We start from the raw sequence: 23,209 nt of genomic DNA on the forward strand, positions 1-23,209 counted from the left end.
TCCTGAGTTCAGTGGCAAGAGCAAGCTCCAATAAAAAGAGTGCTCTCAAAGTATCTGACCAGGGTCTGTGTGCAACGGAGAAACCATAAACTTGAGTTGTAGTGCTACCTTCGGCAAAACAAAAGAGATGTTTCTAGCAGACACCCTGGTGAGCTGTAAGACCAGAGAAGACACAAAAGCTTAAAAATTATGCCACAAGAGGGAGCAAGAAGCATGGAGCATGGTATGTCAACACAAAGTCAGAGAACATCCCAGATATAACAGGATTTATGAATAGAATTTCCCACCTGAAGGGAACTAATAAAGATGTGAGGAGATGTCTGATACTTCGTATATGAAAGCAGTGACACAAAACTCCAAGGAAGATGAAGAATTAAGAAAACACATGACATCACCAAAAGATAATCATTCACCAATAACCAAAATCAAAGACATGAAATTTTGTGATTTAGCTGATAAAGAATTCAAAACAGCAGTTTTGAAGAAACCAAAGAGCAGCAAGAAAACACAGAGAGACAATTCAACAAAATAAGGAAAACAGTACATGAACAAAATCTGAAATTTAATGGAGAGATAGAAATCATGCAAAAGAACTAAACAAATTCTGGAGCTGAAGAATTCAATGAATGAGATGAAAAATGCAATAGAGAGCATCTATCTCAGAATAGACTGAGTGGAAGATACAACAAATGAGCTAGAGGACAGGAAATCTGAAGTTAAAGGATAACAAAGAAAAAATAATGGAAAAGGATGAAGAAAGCCTATGTGATCTATAGGATTCCATCAAGCATACACATATTAGAATAACTGGGGTTCCAGAGGGAAAAGAGAGGGATAAAAGGCAGAAAAGTAGCTGAGAACTTCCCAAACTTGAGAGACTTGGACATCCAAATTCATGATGCTAATCACCCTTTTATCTTAATGCAAAAAGACTTTATTAAGATAAATCATAATGATATTGTCAAAAAAACAAAGATAAAGAGAAATCCTAAAAGCAGCCAGAGAAAAAGACTGTTACCTACAAAAGAATCCCCATTAGGTTATCAGCAGTTTTCTCAGCAGAAACCCTACAAGCCAGGAGAGAGCAGAATGACACATTAAAAATGTTGAATGAAAAACATTGCCAGCCAAGAATAGTACAGAAAAGTTATCCTTCAGATATGAAGGAGGAAAACAGACATCCCCAGACAAACAAAATCTGAGGGATTTCATCACCACCAGACTCGCAATGCAGAAATGCTGAAAGGAAAAGATGCTAAATAGTGACATGAAGACATATAAAAATATATAATACACTGGTAAAGGTAAATACGCTGATTTAGAAGACTAATTCTGTAATATGATGGTGTGTTAAAAAACTATAGCATAAAACTTAAAGCAAAAGAGTATTAAAAATAACTACAGCTACTATATTTGTTAATGAATACACAATATAAAAAGAGGCAAAGTGTGATAGCAAAAATATAAGAGGGACAGAAAATGGGTGGAGCTTTTGTATGCAAAGTTAAGTTGCTATCAGTTTTTTTTTCCATTTATTTTTATTAGTTGGAGGCGAATTACTTTACAATATTGTAGTGGTTTTTGTCATACATTGACATGAATCAGCCATGGATTTACATGTATTCCCCATCCCGATCCCCCCTCCCACCTTCCTCTCCACCCGATTCCTCTGGGTCTACCCAGTGCACCACAGATCACCAGCCCAGGCTGGATACATGAGACAAGTGCTATCAGTTTTAAATGGGCTGCTTCATCTATAAGATTCTTTATTTAAGCCCAATGGAAGCCATAAAACAAAAGTCTATATCAGACTCACAGAAGACAAAGAAAGGGGAAATAGAGGACACTACTACAGAAAATCACCAATTTTTAAAAATTAAGCAGAAATAGATGAAAAACGGAACAATAAAACTATAAAACAGCCAGAAAGCAATGAATTAGATGCAATCAGTAAGGCTTTTCATATCAATAATTAATCAAACTATAAATAGATTGAATTCACCAATCAAAAGGCACAGAGTCGTTGGACAGATTAGAAAAAAAAAAAGGAAGACCCAACTATATACTGCCTCCAAGAGACTCATTTCAGACTGAAGTACACACACAGACTCAAAGTGAAGGAATGGGAAAACATATTCCATGCAAGTTGAAACCAAAAGAAAGTGGGGATAACTATACTTAGTCAATTAGTCAGTTCATTCACTCAGTTGTGTCCGACTCTTTGCGACCCCATGAATCGCAGCACGCCAGGCCTCCCTGTCCATCACAAACTCCTGGACTTCACTCAAACTCATGCCCACTGAGTCGGTGATGCCATCCATCCATCTCATCCTCTGCTGTCCCCTTCTCCTCCTGCCCTCAATCTTTCCCAGCATCAGGGTCTTTTTAAATGAGTCAGCTTTTCACATCAGGTGGCCAAAGTATTGGTGTTTCAGCTTCAGCATCAGCCCTTCCAATGAACACCCAGGACTGATCTCCTTTAGGATGGACTGGTTGGATCTCCTTGCAGTCCAAGGGACTCTCAACAGTCTTCTCCAACACCACAGTTCAAAAGCATCAATTTTTCGGCGCTCAGCTTTCTTCACAGTCCAACTCTCATATTCATACATGACCACTGGAAAAACCATAGCCTTGACCAGACAGACCTTTGTTGGCAAAGTAATGTCTCTGGCTTTTTAATATGCTGTCTAGGTTGGTCACAACTTTCCTTCCAAGGAGTAAGTGTCTTTTAATTTCATGGCTGCAGTCACCATCTGCAGTGATTTTGGAGCCCCAAAAAAAAAAAGTCTGACACTGTCTCCACTGTCTCCCCATCTATTTCCCATGAGGTAATGGATCCAGATGCCATGATCTTAGTTTTCTGAATGTTAAGCTTTAAGCCAACTTTTTCACTCTCCTCTTTCACTTTATAGTATTAACTATACTTAAGATCACACAAAATAAGATTGTACATGGAATTCTCTAGGCCAGAATACTGGAGTGGATAGCCTTTCCTTTCTCCAGGGGATCTTCCCAAACCAGGGATCGAACCCAGGTCTCCCACATTGCAGGCAGAGTCTTTACTAGCTGAGCCAAAAGGGAAGCCCCCCAAAATGGTATTAAGAGACAAATAAGGTCATCATAAAATAATAAAGTGGTCAATTCATTAAGAAGATATTAACAATCACATTGATATGCTCATACAACATCAGAGAACCTAATTATTTCTGGCTAATATTAAAAGATCTGAATGGAGAAACAGACAATACAATAATATCAGCGGACTTCAATACCCTCCTCAGCAATGAATAGGTCATCCAGACAGAAAATCAAAACAGAAATACTGGATTTGAAACATACATTAGACCAAGTGAACCTAACAGACATGTAAAAAACATTCCATCCAACAGCAGCAGAATACACATTCTTCTCAAGTACACACAGAACATTCTCCAGGATAGACTACATGATATGATACAAAGCAAGTCTTAACTAATTTAAGAAGATTGAGCCATACTATCTTTTCTGTCCACAATGGCATGAAACTAGAAATCAACACTAAAAGAAAAGTAGAAAATCTTCAAATATGTGGAACTTAAATAACACACCTAAACAACCAATGGGTCAAAAAATAAATCAAAATGGAAATAAAAAAAAACTTCAAACAAATAAAAATGGAAAGACAACACACTAAAACATATAGGATGGTGCAAAAACAGTATGAAAGGGAAATTTATAGTGATAAATGAATATATTAAAAAATTAGAAAGCTTTCAAATAAGCAACTAAACTTTACAATTCAAGGAATCAGAAAAAGAACAAAGTAAGCCCAAAATTAGCATAAGAAAGGAAATAACAAAACTTATGGTGGAAATTAACTGAAATAGAGGCCAAAAAATGCAACAGAAAATACCAAGAAAACTACGAGCTGGTTTTCTGAAAAGATAAACAAAATTGACAAAGCTATGGCTAGACTAAGAGGACCCAAATAAATAAAACCAGAAATAAAAGAGAAGACATCACAACTGATAGCTCAGAAATACAAAGAATCATTAGAGACTACTATGAATAGTTATACGCCAACAAACTGGATAACCTAGAAGAAATGAATACATTCCTAGAAACATACAGCCTACCAAGACTGAATCAGAAAGAAAGAAACTATGAACATTCTAATAATGAATAAAGAGACTGAAAGTGAAAGTTGCTCAGTCATGTCCGCCTCTTTGCCACCCCATGGACTATACAGTCCATGGAATTCTCCAGGCCAGGGTACTGGAGTGGGTAGCCTTTCCCTTCTCCAGGGGATCTTCCCAGCCTAGGGATCAAACCCAGGTCTCCTGCATTGCAGGCGGATTCTTTACCAGCTGAGCCACAAGGGAATCCCAAGAATACTGAAGTGGGTAGCCTATCCTTTCTCCTGGGAATCTTCCCAACCCAGGAATTGAACCAGGGTCTCCAAAGGAGACTGAACCAGTAATCAAAATCCTAGTACCAAACAGCTTCACTGGTGAATTCTACCAAATATTTAAAGAAAAATGAATGGCAATTCATCTCAAACTCTTCGAAAAAACTTAGAAAGGAACACTCGCAAACTCATTTTACAAGGCCAGCACTATCTTGATACCAAAGACAGATAGGGACACTATGAGAAAAGGAAACTAAACCAATACTCTTGATGAATATAGGTACAAAAATTCTAAAAAAAAAACACCAAATTGAATTCGACAACACATCAAAACAATCACCATGACTAGGTGGGATTTATCCCTAGGAAGGAAGGATAGTTCAACTACACAAGTAGTTCAACATACACAGGTCAATACATGTGATATACAATGTTAATAGAATGAAAACTATTTATGATCATCTCAAAAGATGCAGAAAATACAACTGACAAAATACAGCATAATTTCATGACAAAAACTCTCAACAGCTTGAATATTGAAAGAACTTACTTCAATATAATAAAGGCTATATATGTCAGACCCAGAGCTTAACATCATGCTCAATGGTGAAAGATTGAGTCTTTCCTCTAATATCAGAAACAAGACAAGAGTGCCCACTTTCTCACTGTTACTCATAAAGTACTAGAAATCCTAGCTAGAGCAATCAGACAAGACAAAGAAATAAAAAGGATCCAAAATGAAAAGGAAGAAGAAAAATTGCCATTATTTAAGATAATATGATATTATACATCAAACATCTCAAAGATTCAACCAGAAACTAATCCATGAATTCAGTCAAGTTGCAGGATGTAAAATCAACATACAGAAACCAGTTGTTTCTATATAACAACAAAATATCAAAAAAGTAATAAAACTATCCCAATCACAATACCATAAAATAAAAAATATTTAGGAATAATTTTAACCAAGGAAATAAAGATCTGTGTGCTAAAAAACTACAAGACGTTGATTAAAGAAATTAAAGAAGATACAAACAAATGGAAATATATCCTATGTCCATGGATAAGAAAAATTAATAGTTAAAATGCTCATATTAGCCAAAGTCACCTACAGATTCAATGCAATCTCCATCAAAATTCTAATGGCATTTTTGACAGAAATAGAAAAAAAAAATCCTAAAATGTGTACAAAACCGAAAAAGATCCCAAATAGCCAAAGAAATCCTGAGAAAGAAGAACAAGGGCAGAGGCATTAGACTTCCTGATTTCAAACTATACTAATAAAGCTAGAGTTATTAAAATAGTATTACCGGCAAAAATAGATACATGGACCAAAGTAACAAAATTGAAAGATCAGAAATAAACCCCCATGCATATGGTCAACTAAGATTTGACAAGAGAGTCAAGAATACTCAATAGAGGAAAGGATAACTTCTTCAAAAATGGTGTTCAGAAAACCACATGGATAACCACATGCAGAAACTGGAAATTGGACCCCAATATACATCACTCAAAAATTAATTTGAAATGGATAAAAGACTTAAACGTAAGACCTGAAGCCAATACACACCTAGAAGAAAATATAAGAAGAAAGCTCTTGACACTGGTCTTTGCAATGATACTTAGGATATCAAAAGCACAAGCAATGAAAGCAAAATCAGTAAGCTGGACTACATCAAACTAAAAAGCTTCTGGACAGGAAAAGTAACAATCAACAAAATGAAAAGGTAACCTATAGAATGGGAGAAAACATTTATAAACCATATACTTGATAAGGGTTTATCATCCAAAATATATAAGGAATTAATACAACTCAATAACCAAAAAAAAAATCTGATTTAAAAATAGGCAGAGGAACGGAATAGAATTTTTCCAAAGAAGATATACAAATGGCGAGCAGGTACATTAAAAATGCTCAACATCACAAATCAACAGGGACATGCAAATAAAAACCACAATGAAATATCAACTTTATACCAATTAGAATGGCTATCAGCAAGAAGATAAGACATAAGTATTGATGAGCATATGGAGTAAAGGGAAGCCTTATGAACTGCTGGTGGAAATGTAAATTGGTTCAATCATCATCAAAAACAGCATGGAGTTTCCTTAAGAAATTAAAACTATAACTAACACATATATCTAGCAACTGCATTTCTGGGTATCCATCTAAAGGAAATGAAAGCAGGATATTGAAAGGATATCTGTACTCCCATGTTTAGTGCAGCATTATTCACAACAGTCTAGATATGTAAATGAACTAAGTGCCCATCAATGGATGAATAGATAAAGAAGGCGTGGTGCATATATATAATGGAATATTACTGAACCATGAGAAAGATGGAAGTCCTGTCATTTGCAACAGGGATGAATATTGAGGGCACCATGCTTAATGAGATAAGTTAGTCAAAGAAAGACAAATTTTGTATGACATTACTCATATGTGGAATCTAAAAATGTAAACCTTGTTGAACCAGAATGGTGAGTACCAAGACTGGGGGGAAAAGGAATCGGAGAGATGCTGTGAAAGGGTATAAATTTGCAACTAGAAGATTAATAAGTTCTGGACATCTAGTGTACAGCATGCTAATCATCATCAATAATATTGTATTATATACTTCAAAATCACTAAGGCCATATTTTATATAACTCCATTTATATGAAATGTCAAGAACAGGCAAATACATATACAAAGAAAGGAGATTAATTGCTGCTTAGGTCTGGAGGTTGAAGAGAAAAGAGGAGTGACTGTAAATGGGTACAGGATTTCTTTTGGGGATAATGAAAATGTTCTAAAATTGATTGTGAGATGATTGTCACACAACTCTGTGGATACAGTAAAAACAGTTGGATTGTATAGGTTAAAAGGATGAATTGTATGGTATGTGAATTGCATCTCAATAAAGCTGCTAAAAAGAGAAAAGGAGAAGATTTGACATGTTTTTCCTACATTTTAAATTTGCTATTTCTATAATTCTAAAAATAAGTCATTTAAGAGGAGTTGATTAAAAGGGTTCATTTTCTGGGAACATTACACATCTGCAATAAATAATATTTCAGCAGTTGGCTGCTTCCACTTTCAAGCAAAATAAATATATTTGGTGACCAAAAAGAAAAATATTAGTAGTTTTTCATGAGGTTCTCTAGTCTGCATCTAGACATACAATCAAAATTAATATCAATGAAAGAAAATCCCTTCAAATAACCAACAGACATACATATTAAGAAATGCAAAAATGTTTCTGGCTTTTGATTATTAATCCCATTTCTTGGAATTAATCTCAACAAAACAACAAGAAAAATAAGCATGATGCTCAGTTGTTAAGCTGTGTCTGACTCTTTGCAACCTCATGGACTGTAGCCCACCAGGCTCCTCTGTCTATGGGATTTGTCAGGCAAGAATACTGAAGTGGGTTCCCATTCCTCCTCCAGGGGATCTTCCCAACCCAGGGATTGAACCTGTGTCTCCTGAATCTACTGCATTTACAGGCAGATTCTTTACCCCTGTGCCACCTGAGAAGCCCAAGAAAAAATCATAGGCATAAAAATATTTATAACAGTACTGTTACTATAATAGAAACCTCTAAATCAGTGCTACCTAAGAGTGTCTGCTACTGCTCAACTAAGCCTCAAATACACTGTTCAGTCGAATTAATGATTTCATAGAAAGATGTTCTCAGTGAAGGAAGCAGAGCATTGACTTACATTCTGGAGCAAGCTCCTTAAATTTTGAGTAATACTACTCTGCACCAAAGTGTCCAACATAAAGACATGATTGGCAAACTGTGATATAACTCAAAGAAATACTGTACAAGCATAGAACAGACTAACAACCAATAATAATTCAGCTCTTACTATGTACCAAGCACTGTACAAAGTATTATATATATATATATTACCATTTTTTATCCTGGTAAACTTAGGTTTTATTATCTCCTTTTTTTGCAGATAAAGGTCAGAAAGGTTAGAAGATTGATGAAGGCCTACCAGAAGGTAGGAAGTGAAATAAGGATTCAAACTCAGGCATATATGACTCCAAATCTTGATTACTATATTACACTGCCTCCATAAAACTGAATATAAAATATGACTTTCAACTATGTAAACATATGAATAAAAATTTAAAGTAAATGGAAATAAACTTTAGGATGGTGAGACAATAAATTTTTTAAAACATCTTTTCATTACTTTTAAGTGTTCTAATAGTAAGTGTAAAAGTAATTTAAATTGTAAATTCAAAATTTTAAGCAGATATTTGTAAAATGACATCGAAGGTAAACATTTTATAAAGCATTTATGTACTAATTTTTGTTCAATTTTATAAAAGAATTTATTGTATGTAAGATATTCCTTTACAAGATATATTTAACAGTGGTTCTATAACTTGAGTATGCATTTGAATCCTTTGGAGGGCTTGGAAAACACGGATTTCCCACTCTAAGAGTTTCTGATTCAGTTGGCTTGGGGTGGGGCCTGAAAATCTGCATTTCTAACAGGTTCCCAGAGGATGGGATTAATTTCTAGGTTGTCTTTGGCCAGTCATTCTGACTCAGAATCCTTCCCAGTGGTGCAGGCATTGCTCAGCCAAGATGGATGCCAGTGAGAAGGATTCTAAGGAGGTTGTTGGACACATGCTGTCCCCTTTCCTGAACTATTCCAGCTAGTGGTGGCATATTAGTTCCATGTTCCTTACCGGGACCTCATGTTGTAAAACAACTCCTGCAAACAGTTACTCTGGTGCCTGGCCAGGGTGGGCAGTTTCAGTCACTGTGCTTCCCCTAACAGAAAGGAGGTGGGAAGATGGTGGCCAGTGGTAGAGTCCAGCCACGAGGAGCAGAGGGAGTGAGATGAGATGGCACTGGAGGCAGAGCCTGAGACCAAAAAAAAGCCAAGGAAGAGCCTGAAGCTTTGGGAGCCATTTTACCTTTCACTGTTCACCTCAGTTCATTTAAAAATTTTATTTTAGAGAGGCAATTTTTGGGAGACTCCTGATAATCTTGGGAAGCCCCAAAATACCAAATGAAATAAGCATTCCACTCAGGTCTGGAAATTTTTGAGCTATTGTAATTAAATCTGGCTTTGAGGATATTAAGTTTGAGAATTTCAAAAGTTCCCCATTGGCCATTGGTATTCTAAATTGCCTTTGGGCAAGTCAGTCCATTTAGTTAGAAGGCGCATGAGCAAGGACCATTGCTTTTAAACATAAGATCAGCTGAAACCCTGTTGGGGAGAGTACCCTCAAAATATTTAGATAACTGGGATCTCAATTCTTAGAGGTTTTTCCCTAGAGTTTAAGAAATGATTTTAAACAGCTCAAACATTTTACTATTCAGACAGCTCAATTCAAACTACTTGCAAGTTAATCACAATCAACTCTAAGGAAACAGATTGATCCTGGATAAGTCAGGTGATATGCTTCTTAAAGCCAGTTTCCAGCTGTAAAAACCTGGTACATGAAGCCAACAAAGGTCTGTCTAGTCAAAGCTATGGTTTTTCCAGTAGTCATGTATGGATGTGACAGTTGGACCATAAAGAAGGCAGAGCACTGAAGAATTGATGCTTTTGAACTGTGGTGTTGGAGAAGACTCTTGAGAGTCCCTTGGACTGCAAGGAGATCCAACCAGTCCATCCCAAAGGAAAGCAGTCCTGAATATTCATTGGAAGGACTGATGCTGAAGCCGAAACTCCAATACTTTGGCCACCTGATGCAAAGAACTGAATCAATGGAAAAGACCCTGATGCTGGGAAAGATTGAAGGAGGGAGGAGAAGGGGGTGACCGAGGATAAGATGGTTGGATGGCATCACCGACTTGATGGACATGAGTTTGAGTAAGCTCCAGGAGTTGGTGACAGACAGGGAAGCCTGGTGTGCTGCAGTCCATGGGGTTGCAAAGAGTCAGACATGACTGAGCGACTGAACTGAACTGAACCCAGAGGATACTGATGCTGCTAGCCCAAGAACTACAATGTGAGAACTGGAGCTAGTAAAAAAATTAACATCATCCTAAATCTAAATACCATCATTATAATCAATCAAAAAATAAACTTGATGTATTTTATTGGATTATTTTAATGTGCTATATAGGTTCTTGACAAAACACAGGCCAATGGAATTTATGTCACAGTTCATTCTCTTGAAGAATACAACAGTCAGTTTTCTGATCCAATTATTTCTTTCAGTCAAGAGCTACAAACTTTATAAGGAGGTCAAAGAGTTATACTCTAAGTATCTATACCAATAATATCAACTATCTAGGTATTTCTAGCCCAAATTGACTGAATTATTCTAAATTGCTGCACTATTTAAGGGTCTTAGACATAAGTCTTGCTAAGTAAACTAACATATTTATTTTTAAAAAACATCTTTACGGAATTTGTTACAACACTGATTCTGGTTTATGCTTTGGTTTTTTTGTCTCAAGGCATGTGGGATCTCAGCTCCCCAAACAGGGGTTGAACCCTCATCCATTGCATTGGAAGGAGAAGTCTTAACCACTGGACCTCCAGGGAAGTCCCTAAACTAACCAATTTAGAATGAAGAAAGTAATAAATGCTAAAAAAAGAAACTATTCATATAGCAGGCAGTATTAGAGGTAAGAAATATCCACAACTCACCTGATAATTAGCTTCCAATATTAAGAATAAAGAAGTGCTATTTCAGTTTCTCTAGAATGATCTGACCCCAATCAAGTAATCTAATATCATTTTTGCCCACATACATGCAGAGTATGTATGAAACATACCTATGTTTCTGACCATGATTCCTTTAAGTTCATCCACTTGGGCTTGAGTCTCCATCACTTTATCTAGGCCCTTATTCTCAGAGTGATGCTTCTATAAAAAAAAAAATATATGATTTAACTTATGATACCCAGACGCTATTCACAATACAAAAACAAAAAGAAGAGGAATGACACTGAGGAAAGCTACAACATAGGCACAAAAGAGATGTTACCAGACCTAGGGAAAAAAAAAAAACACAAGCATAAAATTTGCTACCATATGAAATATAAGTGTTATAAAAAGATCACCTTATTTCAAATGAAATAAAGCTAAGTATATTATATCAAATATATATCTGAGATTCCTGGGCAGAAGTAGGGTGTTATATAATCTGTGTTCAGACAAGGAAGAAAGGAAAAAAGACTGTAGTTGAAGCAGAGGTAACAGGTTAGGGAAAAGGTACTCTTAATCTTTTCCCATTTCTTGGGTGTGATGAGGTAGGGACTGGCCCAGCTTCTGGGCATCTATTTTTGTATCTGTTGGGATCAGAGTATGCATGCTATTTTCATTGGCTTCTTATGGGATCTAAAAATGTAAGACATTGATGACAGTATATATTTTGAAGTTATTATCTATAGCAAATAATTGTGGACTTCTTAATACACAATATTCCAGTCACTTCACTGTGCTAAGTGCTTCAAATATGGGATATTATTTAAACCATGCAAAAACTCTATGAAGATACCATTATTATTATTTTATTATTTCCATTTATAGACAAGATCCTGGCACAGATTTGTTTAGAGGTTCACACACATATCTGGAGCTAAAGACAAACTGGCTAAATTGAAAGTTTTGCGGCCAGCTGAACCTATATAACTTTTTTCCCCTTATGATGTGAACTGTTAGGATTTACTCTCAATGATGTTCATATATAACATAAAGCACTGTTAATTATATTTATCATGTTGTCCACTATATCCCTAGTATTTATTTATAACTGGAAGTTTGTACTTTGTGACCACTTTCATCCAATCATCCCTCCCCACAACCCCAGCTCTCTGATCTCTTTTTCTATGAGTTTGTTTTGAGAGTATGATTGACCTACAAGAGTTTGTTAGTTTCTGTTGTACAACACATTGTTGTTCAGTCACTAAGTCATGTCTGACTCTTTGAGATCCCATGGACTGCAGCACACCAGGTTCCCCTGTCCTTCACTATCTCCAAGAGTTTGTTCAAACTCATGTCCATTGAGTAGGTGATGCTATCTATCCAACCATCTCATCCTCTGTCACCCCTTGTCTTTTTGCCTTCAGTCTAACCCAACATCAGGGTCTTTTCCAGTGAGTTGACTGTTTCCATCAGGTATCCAAAGTACTGGAGCTTCAGCTTCAGCATCAGTCCTTCCAATGACATTCAGGGTTGATATCCTTTAGGACTGTCTGGTTTGATCTCCTTGCAGTCCAAGGGACTCTCAAGAGTCTTCTCCAGCACCACAGTTCGAAAGCATCAGTTCTTCGGCACTCAACCGTCTTTATGCTGTGCTTAGTCACTCAGTCATGTCTGAACCTTTGAGACCCCATGGACTACAGCCTGCCAGACTCCTCTGTCTATAGTGACTCTCCAGGCAAGAATACTGGAAAAACCATAGCTTTGACTAGACGGATTGTGCCAGAAAAGTGATATCTCTGCTTTTTAATACACTGTTTAGGTTTGTCATAGCTTTTCTTCCATGGAGCAAGCATCTTTTAATTTCATGCCTGGAGTCACTGTCTGTAGTGATTTTGGAGTCCAAGAAAGTAAAATGTGTTACTGATTCCACTTCCCCCCACCTATTTGGCATGAAATGATGGGACTAGATGTCATGATCTTTGTTTTTTGAATGCTGAGTTTTAAGCCAGCTTTTTCACTCTCCTCTTTCACTTTCATCAAGAGGCTCTTTAGTTCTTCTTCACTTTTTGTCATTAGGGCAGTATCATCTGCAATATCAGAGGTTTTTGATATATCTCCCAGCAATCTTGATTCCATCTTGTGATTCATCTAGCCTGGCATTTCACATGATGCAGTCTTCATGTAAGTAAAATAAGCAGAGTGACAATATACAGCCTTGACGTACTCCTTTCCCAATTTGGAACCAGTTCATTGTTCCATGTCTGGTTCTAACTGTTGCTCTTGACCTGCATACAGGTTTCTTAGGATCCACACAGGTAAAGGCTTTTAGCACAGTCAATGAAGCAGAATTTTTTCTGAAATTCTCTTGCTTTTTCTATGATACAACGGATGTTGGCAATTTGATCTCTGGTTCCTCTGTATTTTCTAAATTCAGCTTGTACATATGGAAGCTCTTGGTTCATGTATTGTTGAAGCCTAGTTTGAAGGTTTTTGAGCATTACCTTGCTAGCATGTGAAATGAGTGCAACTGTGCGATAGTTTGAATGTTCTTTGGCATTGCCTTTCTTTGGGATTGGAATGAAAACTAATGTTTTCCAGTCCTGTGGCCACTGCTGAATTTTCCAAATTTGCTAGCATATTGAGTGCAGCACTTTCACAGAATCATCTTTTAGGATTTGAAATAGCTCAGCTGGGTTTTGTCCCACTACAATATTGTAAAGTAATTAGCCTCCAACTAATAAAAATAAAGGAAAAAAAAAAGGAAAAAAAAAAAGAAATAGCTCAGCTGGAATTCCATCACCTCCACTAGCTTTGTTCAGAGTGATGCTTCATAAGGCTCACTTGACTTTGCATTCCAGGATGTCTGGCTCTAGGTGAGTGATCACAACATCATGGTTATCCAGGCCATTAAGACCTTTTTTATACAGTTCTTCTGTGTATTCTTGCCACCTCTTCTTAATATCCTCTGCTTCAGTTAGATCCATACTGTTTGTCCTTTATTGTGCCCACCTTCACATGAAATGTTCCCTTGGTATCTCTAATTTTCTCGAAGAGATCTCTAGTCTTTCCTATTCTATTGTTTTCTTCTATTTCTTTGCACTGTTCACTTAAGAAGCCTTTCTTACCTTCCATTGCTATTCTTTAGAACTCAGTATTTCTATACATTTCAAAATGATCACAACAGTAAGCTTAGTTATCATATGTCAAAATTCAAAGACATTATACAGTTACAACTATATATTTGCAACATGGCATATTTCATACCTGTGACTCTTTTACACTGCAACTCGAATTTTTTACTCAGTCTCCTTCACCTCTTTCTGTCCTACCCCCCCAACATTTTCCCTCCAGCAATAATGTATTTCTTCTCTGTATCTGTATTTCTGTTAGTGTTTTATTATGTTTCTTTTTTTGATTCTACATATAAGTGAAATCATACATTACCTGTCTTTCTCTGACTTTTTTTCACTTAGCAAGACATCCTCTAGATCCATCCATGTTGCTGCAAGTGACAAGATTTCCTTCTTTTTTATGGCTGAGTAATACTCGTGTGTGTGTGTGTGTGTGTGTGTGTGTGTGTGTGTGTGTGTGTGTGTGTGTATACACATATCACATCTTCTTTATCCATTTATCTATTGATGCACATTTAGGTTGTTTCCATATCTTGTCTGTTGTAAATAATGCTTCGATGAACATAGGGGTGCATGTGCCTTTTCTAATTAGTGTTTCTGTTTTCTTCTAACAAATATCCAGGAGTAGAATTGCTGATAATATGATAGTTATATTTTTAATTTTTGGAGGAATCTCCTTATTGTTTTCCATAGTGGCTGCACCAATTTACACTCCCATAAACAGTGCAGGAGGGTTACTTTTTCTCTACATCCTCACCAACACTTGTTAATTTCTTGCCTTTTGGACTACAGCCATCCTGACAAGTGTGAGGTAATATCTCTCACTGTGGTTTTGATTTGCATTTCCTTGACAAATAGTGATATTGTGCATCTTTTTCATGTGCCTGTTGGCCATCTGTCTTCTTTGGAAAGACAGCTATTCAGCTCTTGTGTCCACTTTATAGTTGGTTTGTTTTTTATATGTTGAAGTTTTATCAGTTCTTTGCACATTGTAGGTATTATCCCCTTATCAGATATATTGTTTGCAAATATCTTCTCCCTTTCAGGAGGCAGCCTTTTCATTTTGTTGCTAATTTCCTTCACTGAGCAATAGCTTTTCAGTTTGATGCTTATTTTTTTTTTTTTTTGCTTTTTTTTTTTGATGCTTATTTTTTTTTTTTGCTTATTTTTACTTTTGTTTCTCTTGTCAGAGACATATCCAAAAAAACTATCAATACCAATGTCAAAGAGCATACTATGTTTTCTTCTAGATGTTTTATGGTTTCAGGTCTTATATTTAAATCTTTAATCCATTTTTAATTTATTTGTGTCCACAGTGTGAGAAAGTAGTCCAGTTTGATTCTTTTGCATGTAGCTGTCCAGATTTCCCAACACCATTTAGTGAAAAGGGAAAAAAACAGCTTTTTTCCCCCACTGTATATTCTTGCCTCCTTTGTCATAGATTAACTGACCATATAAGCATGGGTTTACTTTGGGGCTCTCTATTCTGTTCCATGGGCTTCCCAGGTGGCTCAGTGGTAAAGAATCCACCTGCCAATACAGGAGATACAAGAGACACAGATTCGATCCCTGGCTTGAGAAGATCCCCTGGACGAGGAAACAGCAATCCACTCCAGCATTCCTGCCTGGAAAATCCCATGGACAAAGGAGCCTGGTACAGTCCATGGGGTCACAAAGAGTTGGACAAGGCTGAGCATGCATGCATTCCATTCCACAGATCTATGTGTCTATTTTTTCTTTACAGTAGCATACTGTTTTGACTATTGCAGCTTTGTAGTATAGCTTGAAATGAGGGAGTGTAATACATCAAGTTTTGTTCTTCTTTCTCAAGATAGTTCTGGCCATTCTGCCATCTTTTATGTTTCCACACAAATTTTAGAATTATTTGTTCTAGTTCTTTAAAAAAGAAAACCCGTCATTGGTATTTTGATAGAAATGGCATTACCTCTGTAGAATGCATAGCATAGTCTTTATTTTTAGTATAATCATTTTTAACAATATAAATTCTTCAAATCTATAAGCACAGTATATCTTTCCAACTTCTTCAATATCATTCATTAGGTTCTTAAAGTTTTCAGAGTACAGGTCTTTTACCTCTTTAGTTAAATGCATTCCTAAGTATTTTATCCTTTTTGATGTGATGGTCAGTGGGATTGTTTTCTTAATTTCTTTTTCTGATAGTCTGTTGTTAGTATATAGAAAGGCAATAGGTTTCTGTATAATTTTGTATCCTGTAATTGTACTGTATTATTTCTAATAATTGCTTTTTTAGTGGTATCTTTAGGATCTTCTATAGATAGTATGATGGTTACCTACAAAGAGAGACAATTTTGCTTCTTCCTTTTGAATTTGGATTCCTTGCATTTCTTTTTTGCATCTGATTACTGTAGCTAGGGGTTCCAACACTATGTTGAATAAAAGTGGCAAGAGTGGCATCCTTGTCTTATTCCTAATTTTAGCGGGAATGCTTTCAGTTTTTCACTACTTAGTATGATGTTAGCTGTAGGCCTGTCACATGTGTGTGTGTGTGTGTGTGTGTGTGTGCGTGTGTGTTAGTTGCTTAGTCATGTCCGATTCTTTGCAACCCCATAGACTACAGCCCACCAGGCCCCTCCATCCATGGAATTCTCCAGGCAAGAACACTGGAGTGGGTTGCCATTTCCTTCTCCAAAAGAAACTATAGAAAGAAAGAAAGTGAAGTCACTCAGTCGTGTCCTACTCTTTGCGACCCCATGGACTGTAGCCTACCAGGCTCCTCCATCCATGGAATTTTCCAGGCAAGAGTAGTGGAGTGGATTGCCATTTCCTTCTCCAAGGCCTGTCATATATACCCTTTATTATGATGGGGTGTGTTCCCACTTTATTGAGAGGTTTTATCATAAATGCATGTTGAATTCTATTAAAAGCTTTTTCTGTACCTATTGAGATAATCATATGGTCTTTATTCTTTAGTTTGTTATCATGGTGTATCACATTGATTTCCAGATATTGAACCATCCTTGCATCTCTGGAATAAATCCCACTTGATCATGTGTATAATCCTTTCAATGTATTGTTGAATTCAGTTTGTTAATATTGTGATTTCTAAATCTATGTTCATTAGCTATAATGGCCTGTAATTTTCTTCATTTGTGATATCTTTGTCTGGTTTTTGTGTCAGGGTGATGCTGACCTACAGAATGACTTTGGATGTGTTCCTTTTGCTGCAATTTTTGGAAGAGTTTAAGAAGGATAGGTGTTAACTCTTTTCTAAATGTTTGGTAGAATTCACCTGTGAAGCCATCTGGTCCTAGACTTTTGTTTGTTGAAGTTTTAAAACTTCAATTTTCAATATCATTACCGGTAATTGTTCTGTTCATGTTTTCTATTTCTTCTTGGTTCAGTCTCGGGAGACTGTGCATTTCTAGGAATTTGTCCATTTCTCTTAGTTTGTCCATTTTATTGGCATATAGTTGTTCATAGTAGTCTATTATGAACTTTCCATTTCTGTGTTATCTGTTTAATTTTTCCTTTTTCATTTCTTATTTTATTGATCTGAGCCCTATTTCTTTTTTCTTGATGAGTCTGGACAAAAGTGATCAGCTTTGTTTATCTAATCAAAGAACTAGCTCTTAGCTTCACTGATCTTTTCTATTGTTTCCTCATCTCTGATTCACTTATTTTTGCTCTCATTTTTATGATTTCTTTCTTTCTACTAATTTTGGGTTTTGTCTTTTCTTCTTCTCCTGGATCCTTTAGGTGTAATGTTTGTTTGATATTTTCCTTGTTTCCTGAGGTAAAATTCTATTACTATAAACATCCCTCTTAGAACTGCTCTTGCTGGGTCCCAGAGTTTGAATCACTGTGTTTCCATTTTCATTTGTCTCCAAGTATTCTTTTTCTCCAAGTATTTTTTGATTCCCTCTTTGGTTTCTTCGGTAATCCACTTATTGTTTAGTAGCATATTGTTTAGCCTTCAAGTGTTTGTGTTTTCTGCAGTATTTTTTTTTCTTATAGTTGATTTCTAGCCTCATAACACTGTGGTCAGAAAAAAAACGCTTGACATGAGTTCAATTTTTCTTAAATTTACTGAGGCTTGTTTTATGCCCAGCATGTGATCTGTCCTGGAGAATGTGCCATGTGCACTGGGAAAGAATGTGTATTCTGCTGCTTTTGGACAAAACGTTCTATATATGTCAATTAAGCCCAATTGGGTGTAATGTGTTGTTTAAGACCAGTGTTTCCTCACTGATTTTCTGTCTGGATGTTCTGTCCATTGAGGTAAGTGTGGTGTTCAACTCTCCTACTGGATGTGAGAGTTGGACTGTGAAGAAAGGTAAGCACTGAAAAATTGATGCTTTTGAACTGTGGTGTTGGAGAAGACTCTTGAGAGTTCATTGGAATGCAAGGAGATCCAACTAATCCATCCTAAAAGAGATCAGTCCTGGGTGTTCATGGAAGGACTGATGCTGAAGCTGAAATTCCAATACTTTGGCCACCTCATGCGAAGAGTTGACTCATTAGAAAAGACCCTGATGCTGGGAGGGATTGGGGGGCAGGAGGAGAAGGAACAACAGAGGATGAGATGGCTGGATGGCATCACCAACTTGATGGGCATGAGTTTGAGTAAACTCCGGGAGTTTGTGAGGGACAGGGAGGCCTGGCGTGCTGCGATTCATGGGGTTGCAAAGAGTTGGACACGACTGAGCGACTGGACTGACTGACTGACTATTATTGTGTTGCTATCATTTTCTCACTTTATGTCTATTAATATTTGCCTTATATATTTAGGTGCTCCTATGCTGGGTGCATATACATTTACAGTTGTTGTATCTTCTCGGATTGATTCCTTTATTATTAAGTAATGTCTTTTTCTCTTACAGTTTTTGTTTTAAAGTCTATTTTCTCTGATATAAGTATTGCTATCCAGTTTCCCTTTCATTCCTATTTGCATGGAATAACCTTTCCCATCCTTTCACTTTCTGTTTTTGTCTTTATAGCCACAGTGAGTCCCCTGTAGGCAGTATATATATGGGTTTTGTTTTGTTATCCATTCAGCCACTCTGTGTCTTTTGATTGGAGCATTTAGCCCATTTCCATTTAATTATTGATAGGTATGTACTTACTGCCATTTTGTTAATTGTTTTTCAGTTGTTTTTGTACTTTTCTTTTGTTCCTTTGCTTTCATCCCTTATGATTTGACTAGTATCTTTTGTGTTATATTTGGATTTCTTTCCCTTTGTGTGTATCTAGTAAAGGTTTTCTGGTTTATGATTATCATAAGGTTTGTATATAACAATCTGTATATATATACATGATTACTTTAAGTTGCTCATCTCTTAAGTAAAAATGCATGTTAATAACCCTACATTTTTTATGCCCCCTCCCACAGTTACTGTTTTGACATCATAATGTATACCTCTTTTTGTTTTGAAATCCCTTATTGTGGTTATGGGTGATCTTAGTCCTTTTGTAATCCTCTTCATAGCTTTATATGTGGTTGGTTTAGTACCTTTACGGTGTATTTGCCTTCACCAATGAGATTTCTCCTTTCATAATTTTCATATTTCTTCTTGCAACATTTTTTCCAGCTTGGAGAAGCCCCTGAAACATTTCCTTTAAAGCAAGCCTGGTGGTGATTAACTCTTTTAGCTTTTGTTTATCTGTAAAACTTTCTATTTCTCTATCAAATCTGAGTGAAAGCCTTGTTGAGGATTCTTGGTTGTCAGTTTTTCCCTTTTACCACTTTAAAAATATCATGCCATTCCCTTCTGGCCTTCAGGGCTCCTGTTGCAAAGTCAGTTGATAGTTCTATGGGAATTTCCTTGTGTGCAACATTTTGCTGTTCCCCAGCTGCTTTTAATATTCTCTCTTTAATTTTTGCCATTTTAATTACAATGTCTTGGTGTGGTCCTCTTTGGGTGGATCCTTTGGGAACTCTCTGTCCTTCCTGGACCTGGATATCTGTTTCTTTCCCCAAGTTAAGGAAGTCTTCAGTTAATTTGCTTTCAAATATGTTCTCTGCCCCCCTTTTCTCCCTTCTTCTGGGAGCCCTATCATGCAAATGTCAGTACATCTGATGTTGTTTCAGAGGTTTCTTAAACAGTACTCATTTCTTTTTATTCTTTTTTCTTTTTTTCTGTTGAGCTTCAGTGATTTCCACTACTCTGTCTGACAGCTCACTGATCCGTTCCTCTGCATCATACAATTCACTGTTGATTCCTTCTAGTGTATTTATTTCAGTTATTGTATTCTTCATCTTTGCTTGGTCATTCTTTACATATTATAACTCTTTGTAAGAAATTCTAATTTCTCACTCTGTTAATCCAATCATTTCTTAGGTTCTTTGACCATCTTACAATCACCACCTTGAGTTCTTTATTGGGTAGGTCGCTTATGTCCACTTCACTTAGCTCTTCGTATGGGCTTTTCTCATTTGCAACATGTTCCTCTGTCTCATATTGCCTAATTTCCTTTTTAATTTCTATGTATTTGGTAAGTTGATTACATTTCCTGACCTTTAAGTGGCCTTTTCTAGGAAACGTCCTATGAATCCTAGCAGTGCACTTCCTTCTGGTCACCAGAGCTGTATGCTGTAGGGACAATATCTACACAGGCTGTGTGGGTCCTTATGTTGTGGACAATCTGGTAGGCATGGCTGGCCCCCAGTCTGGTTGGTTTCCAGACCTTACCTTGTGCAGAGGCTATCAGCCACTGGTGGGCAGGGCCAGGTCACAAGGCAGCTGGCTACAGAGACCCAAGGGGTCCTGGGATCTCTGGCTGAAGGCCCTTGGGGGGTCCCAGAGCTGGTGTTGGCCTGCTGCTGGGCAGGGCAAGCGCCCAGTGGGTCCTGGGACTTCTGCTTGTCCACTGGCTGGTAAGACCTACTGGTTTGTGGAGCTGGGCCCTGGGATCTCTGGCTGAAGGTTTCTGAAGGTCCCAGAGTTGATGTGCCAGCCTACTGGTGGGTGAGGCTGGGGTCCAGGGGGTCCTGGGGTGGTGCTTGCTCACTGGTAGGTGATCCTGGCCCTGGGATAGTGCTGGCTTACTGGTGGGCAGATCCAGGTTACAGGATCTCTGGCTGCAGGGCCTAAGTGGTGGTTCCCAGGGCTAGTGCACACACACTGGTGTGCAGGGCCATGTCCTGAGCCCCCTGTAGGTTCAGGGATTCTTAAAGCAACCAGCCTGCAGTGAGTGAGGCTGATTCCCTGCTTGGCTAGTTGTTTGGCTTAAGATGTCTCAGTATTGGTGCAGATAGGCTGGTGGGTAGGGCCACGTCCTGGCATTAATATGCTAAAGGAAAGATTCCTAAATTGTGCTTATGGGCTCCACTGGTAAAGAATGGCAGAATGAGCTCCCAAAAATGCCTACCACCAATGTCTATGTCCCTAGGGTGAGCTCCAGTGGCTTTCCACCTTTCCATGAGACTCTCCAAGATCAGCAGGTGGATCCAATCCGGGCTCCTTTCAAATGACTGCTTCTGCCCTCATTTCCTGAGCATGTGGATTTTATGCACGCTCTTTAAGAGTAGAGTCTCTATTTCTCACAGTCTTTCAGCACTCTTGAAATTAAGCCCTGCTGGCCTTCAAAGCCAAATATTCTGGGGGCTCTTCTTCCCAATGGAGGACTCCAGGGCTGTGGAGCCTCATGTGGAGCTTGAGCCCCTAGCTGCTTGGAGAGCACCTCTGCAATTGTAATTATCATTCCACTTGTGGGCCACCAACTCCAAGGTATGGATCTTGATTATACTGTGTGTCTGCCCCTCTGTCTTGTTGTGGTTTCTTCTCTATATCTTCAGTAGTATAAGATCCTTTCTGCTAGTCTTCTGATCTTTCTCATCAATAGCTGCTCTGTAAATAGTTGTAATTTTGGTGTGTCCACGGAAGGAGGTGAGCTCAGGGTTTCCTAAATCACCATCTTGGCCATCAACCTGACCCTATTTATTTTCAAATGGGCATTGGTATATATTTTGCTGATGGTGTTTTACATAGATGTATGTATATAAGTATTTCCTAGTGGAAGTATGAAACAAACCAACTGAATAATAAAGACTCATAACTATTTAAATGAACTTCATCCCAACAGGATGCATATTTAGAAGTATAATCCTCAAAAAGGTATTAAAAACAACACTTACAGGAGAAATAAAGAGGAAATTATTCAATGACAGTGAGTCCTTTTTTCTCATTCACAACACTATCATTGATAAAACTTATGTCTTTGCACTCATACAGTTTGATGAATAAAGAGTAAGCATTCTTTAATACAAAATAAGACCACAATGAGATATCATTACACATCCACAAGAATGAATAACATTAAAAAGACAGACCATAACAAGAGTTGGCAAGTATGCAGAAACACTGGAAGTGCTAGTGGGAATATAAACAGTACAACCACTTTCGAAAAAAGTTTGATGATTTGTTATAAAATTAAACATCATTCACCATATGACCCAGCAATTCCACCCCTAGGTATTTACCAAAGAAAAATAAAAACACATGTCTGTGCAAAGACTTGTACATGGATGTTCATAATAATTTTGTTGGTGATAGCTGAAAACTGGAAGTAACTCAAATATCCAGCAACAGGTGAATGGATAAACAAATTGTGTTATATGCATACAATACTACTCAGAAAAAAAAGGCAACTACTGATTTATACAATATGGATCAATATCAAAAAGTTTACACTGAGCAAAACAGGGAAGATACAAAAGGGTATATAATGTATGATTCCATTTATAAGAAATTCTAGAAAAGATAAAACTAATTTGTGGTGACAAAAATAGAGCAGCAGTTGCCTCAGGGAAGGACCTGACTGCATAGGAACATGAGGAATCCTTTAGGGTCATGAGATGTTTTGTATCTGAAAAAAGTATATACATATGTATAAATTCACCAAACTGAGAATTAAGTATTCATACAGATAAACAGACTTTCAAATGACTAACTGAGCTACCCAAAAATTAAATTTACCTTGTGGGAGGGTAGAGGTTAATGTACAGGTTAAGACACCATTTGGCATGTTGAGTGGATTTACACATTAAATGGGTAGTTGAAGGAAACGATCTTTAATCTCCTTCCCAATCATGAGA

At 37.2% G+C, this 23,209-nt stretch overlaps 1 protein-coding gene across 3 annotated transcripts in view; it reads right to left on the bottom strand.

Moving 5' to 3' along the window:
• Positions 1–23,209, bottom strand: part of VAMP7 (vesicle associated membrane protein 7) — an 81,380-nt gene that overhangs the window by 28,046 nt on the left and 30,125 nt on the right. For all 3 annotated transcript variants that reach the window (XM_061137908.1, XM_061137907.1, XM_061137906.1), the window contains exon 5: positions 11,131–11,221. In XM_061137908.1, the coding sequence (XP_060993891.1) occupies positions 11,131–11,221 (91 nt within the window). The remainder of the gene's footprint in view (positions 1–11,130; positions 11,222–23,209) is intronic.

The sequence above is a fragment of the Dama dama genome, chromosome X (genome assembly GCF_033118175.1).
Source record: "Dama dama isolate Ldn47 chromosome X, ASM3311817v1, whole genome shotgun sequence".
Classification (NCBI taxonomy): Eukaryota; Metazoa; Chordata; class Mammalia; order Artiodactyla; family Cervidae; genus Dama; species Dama dama.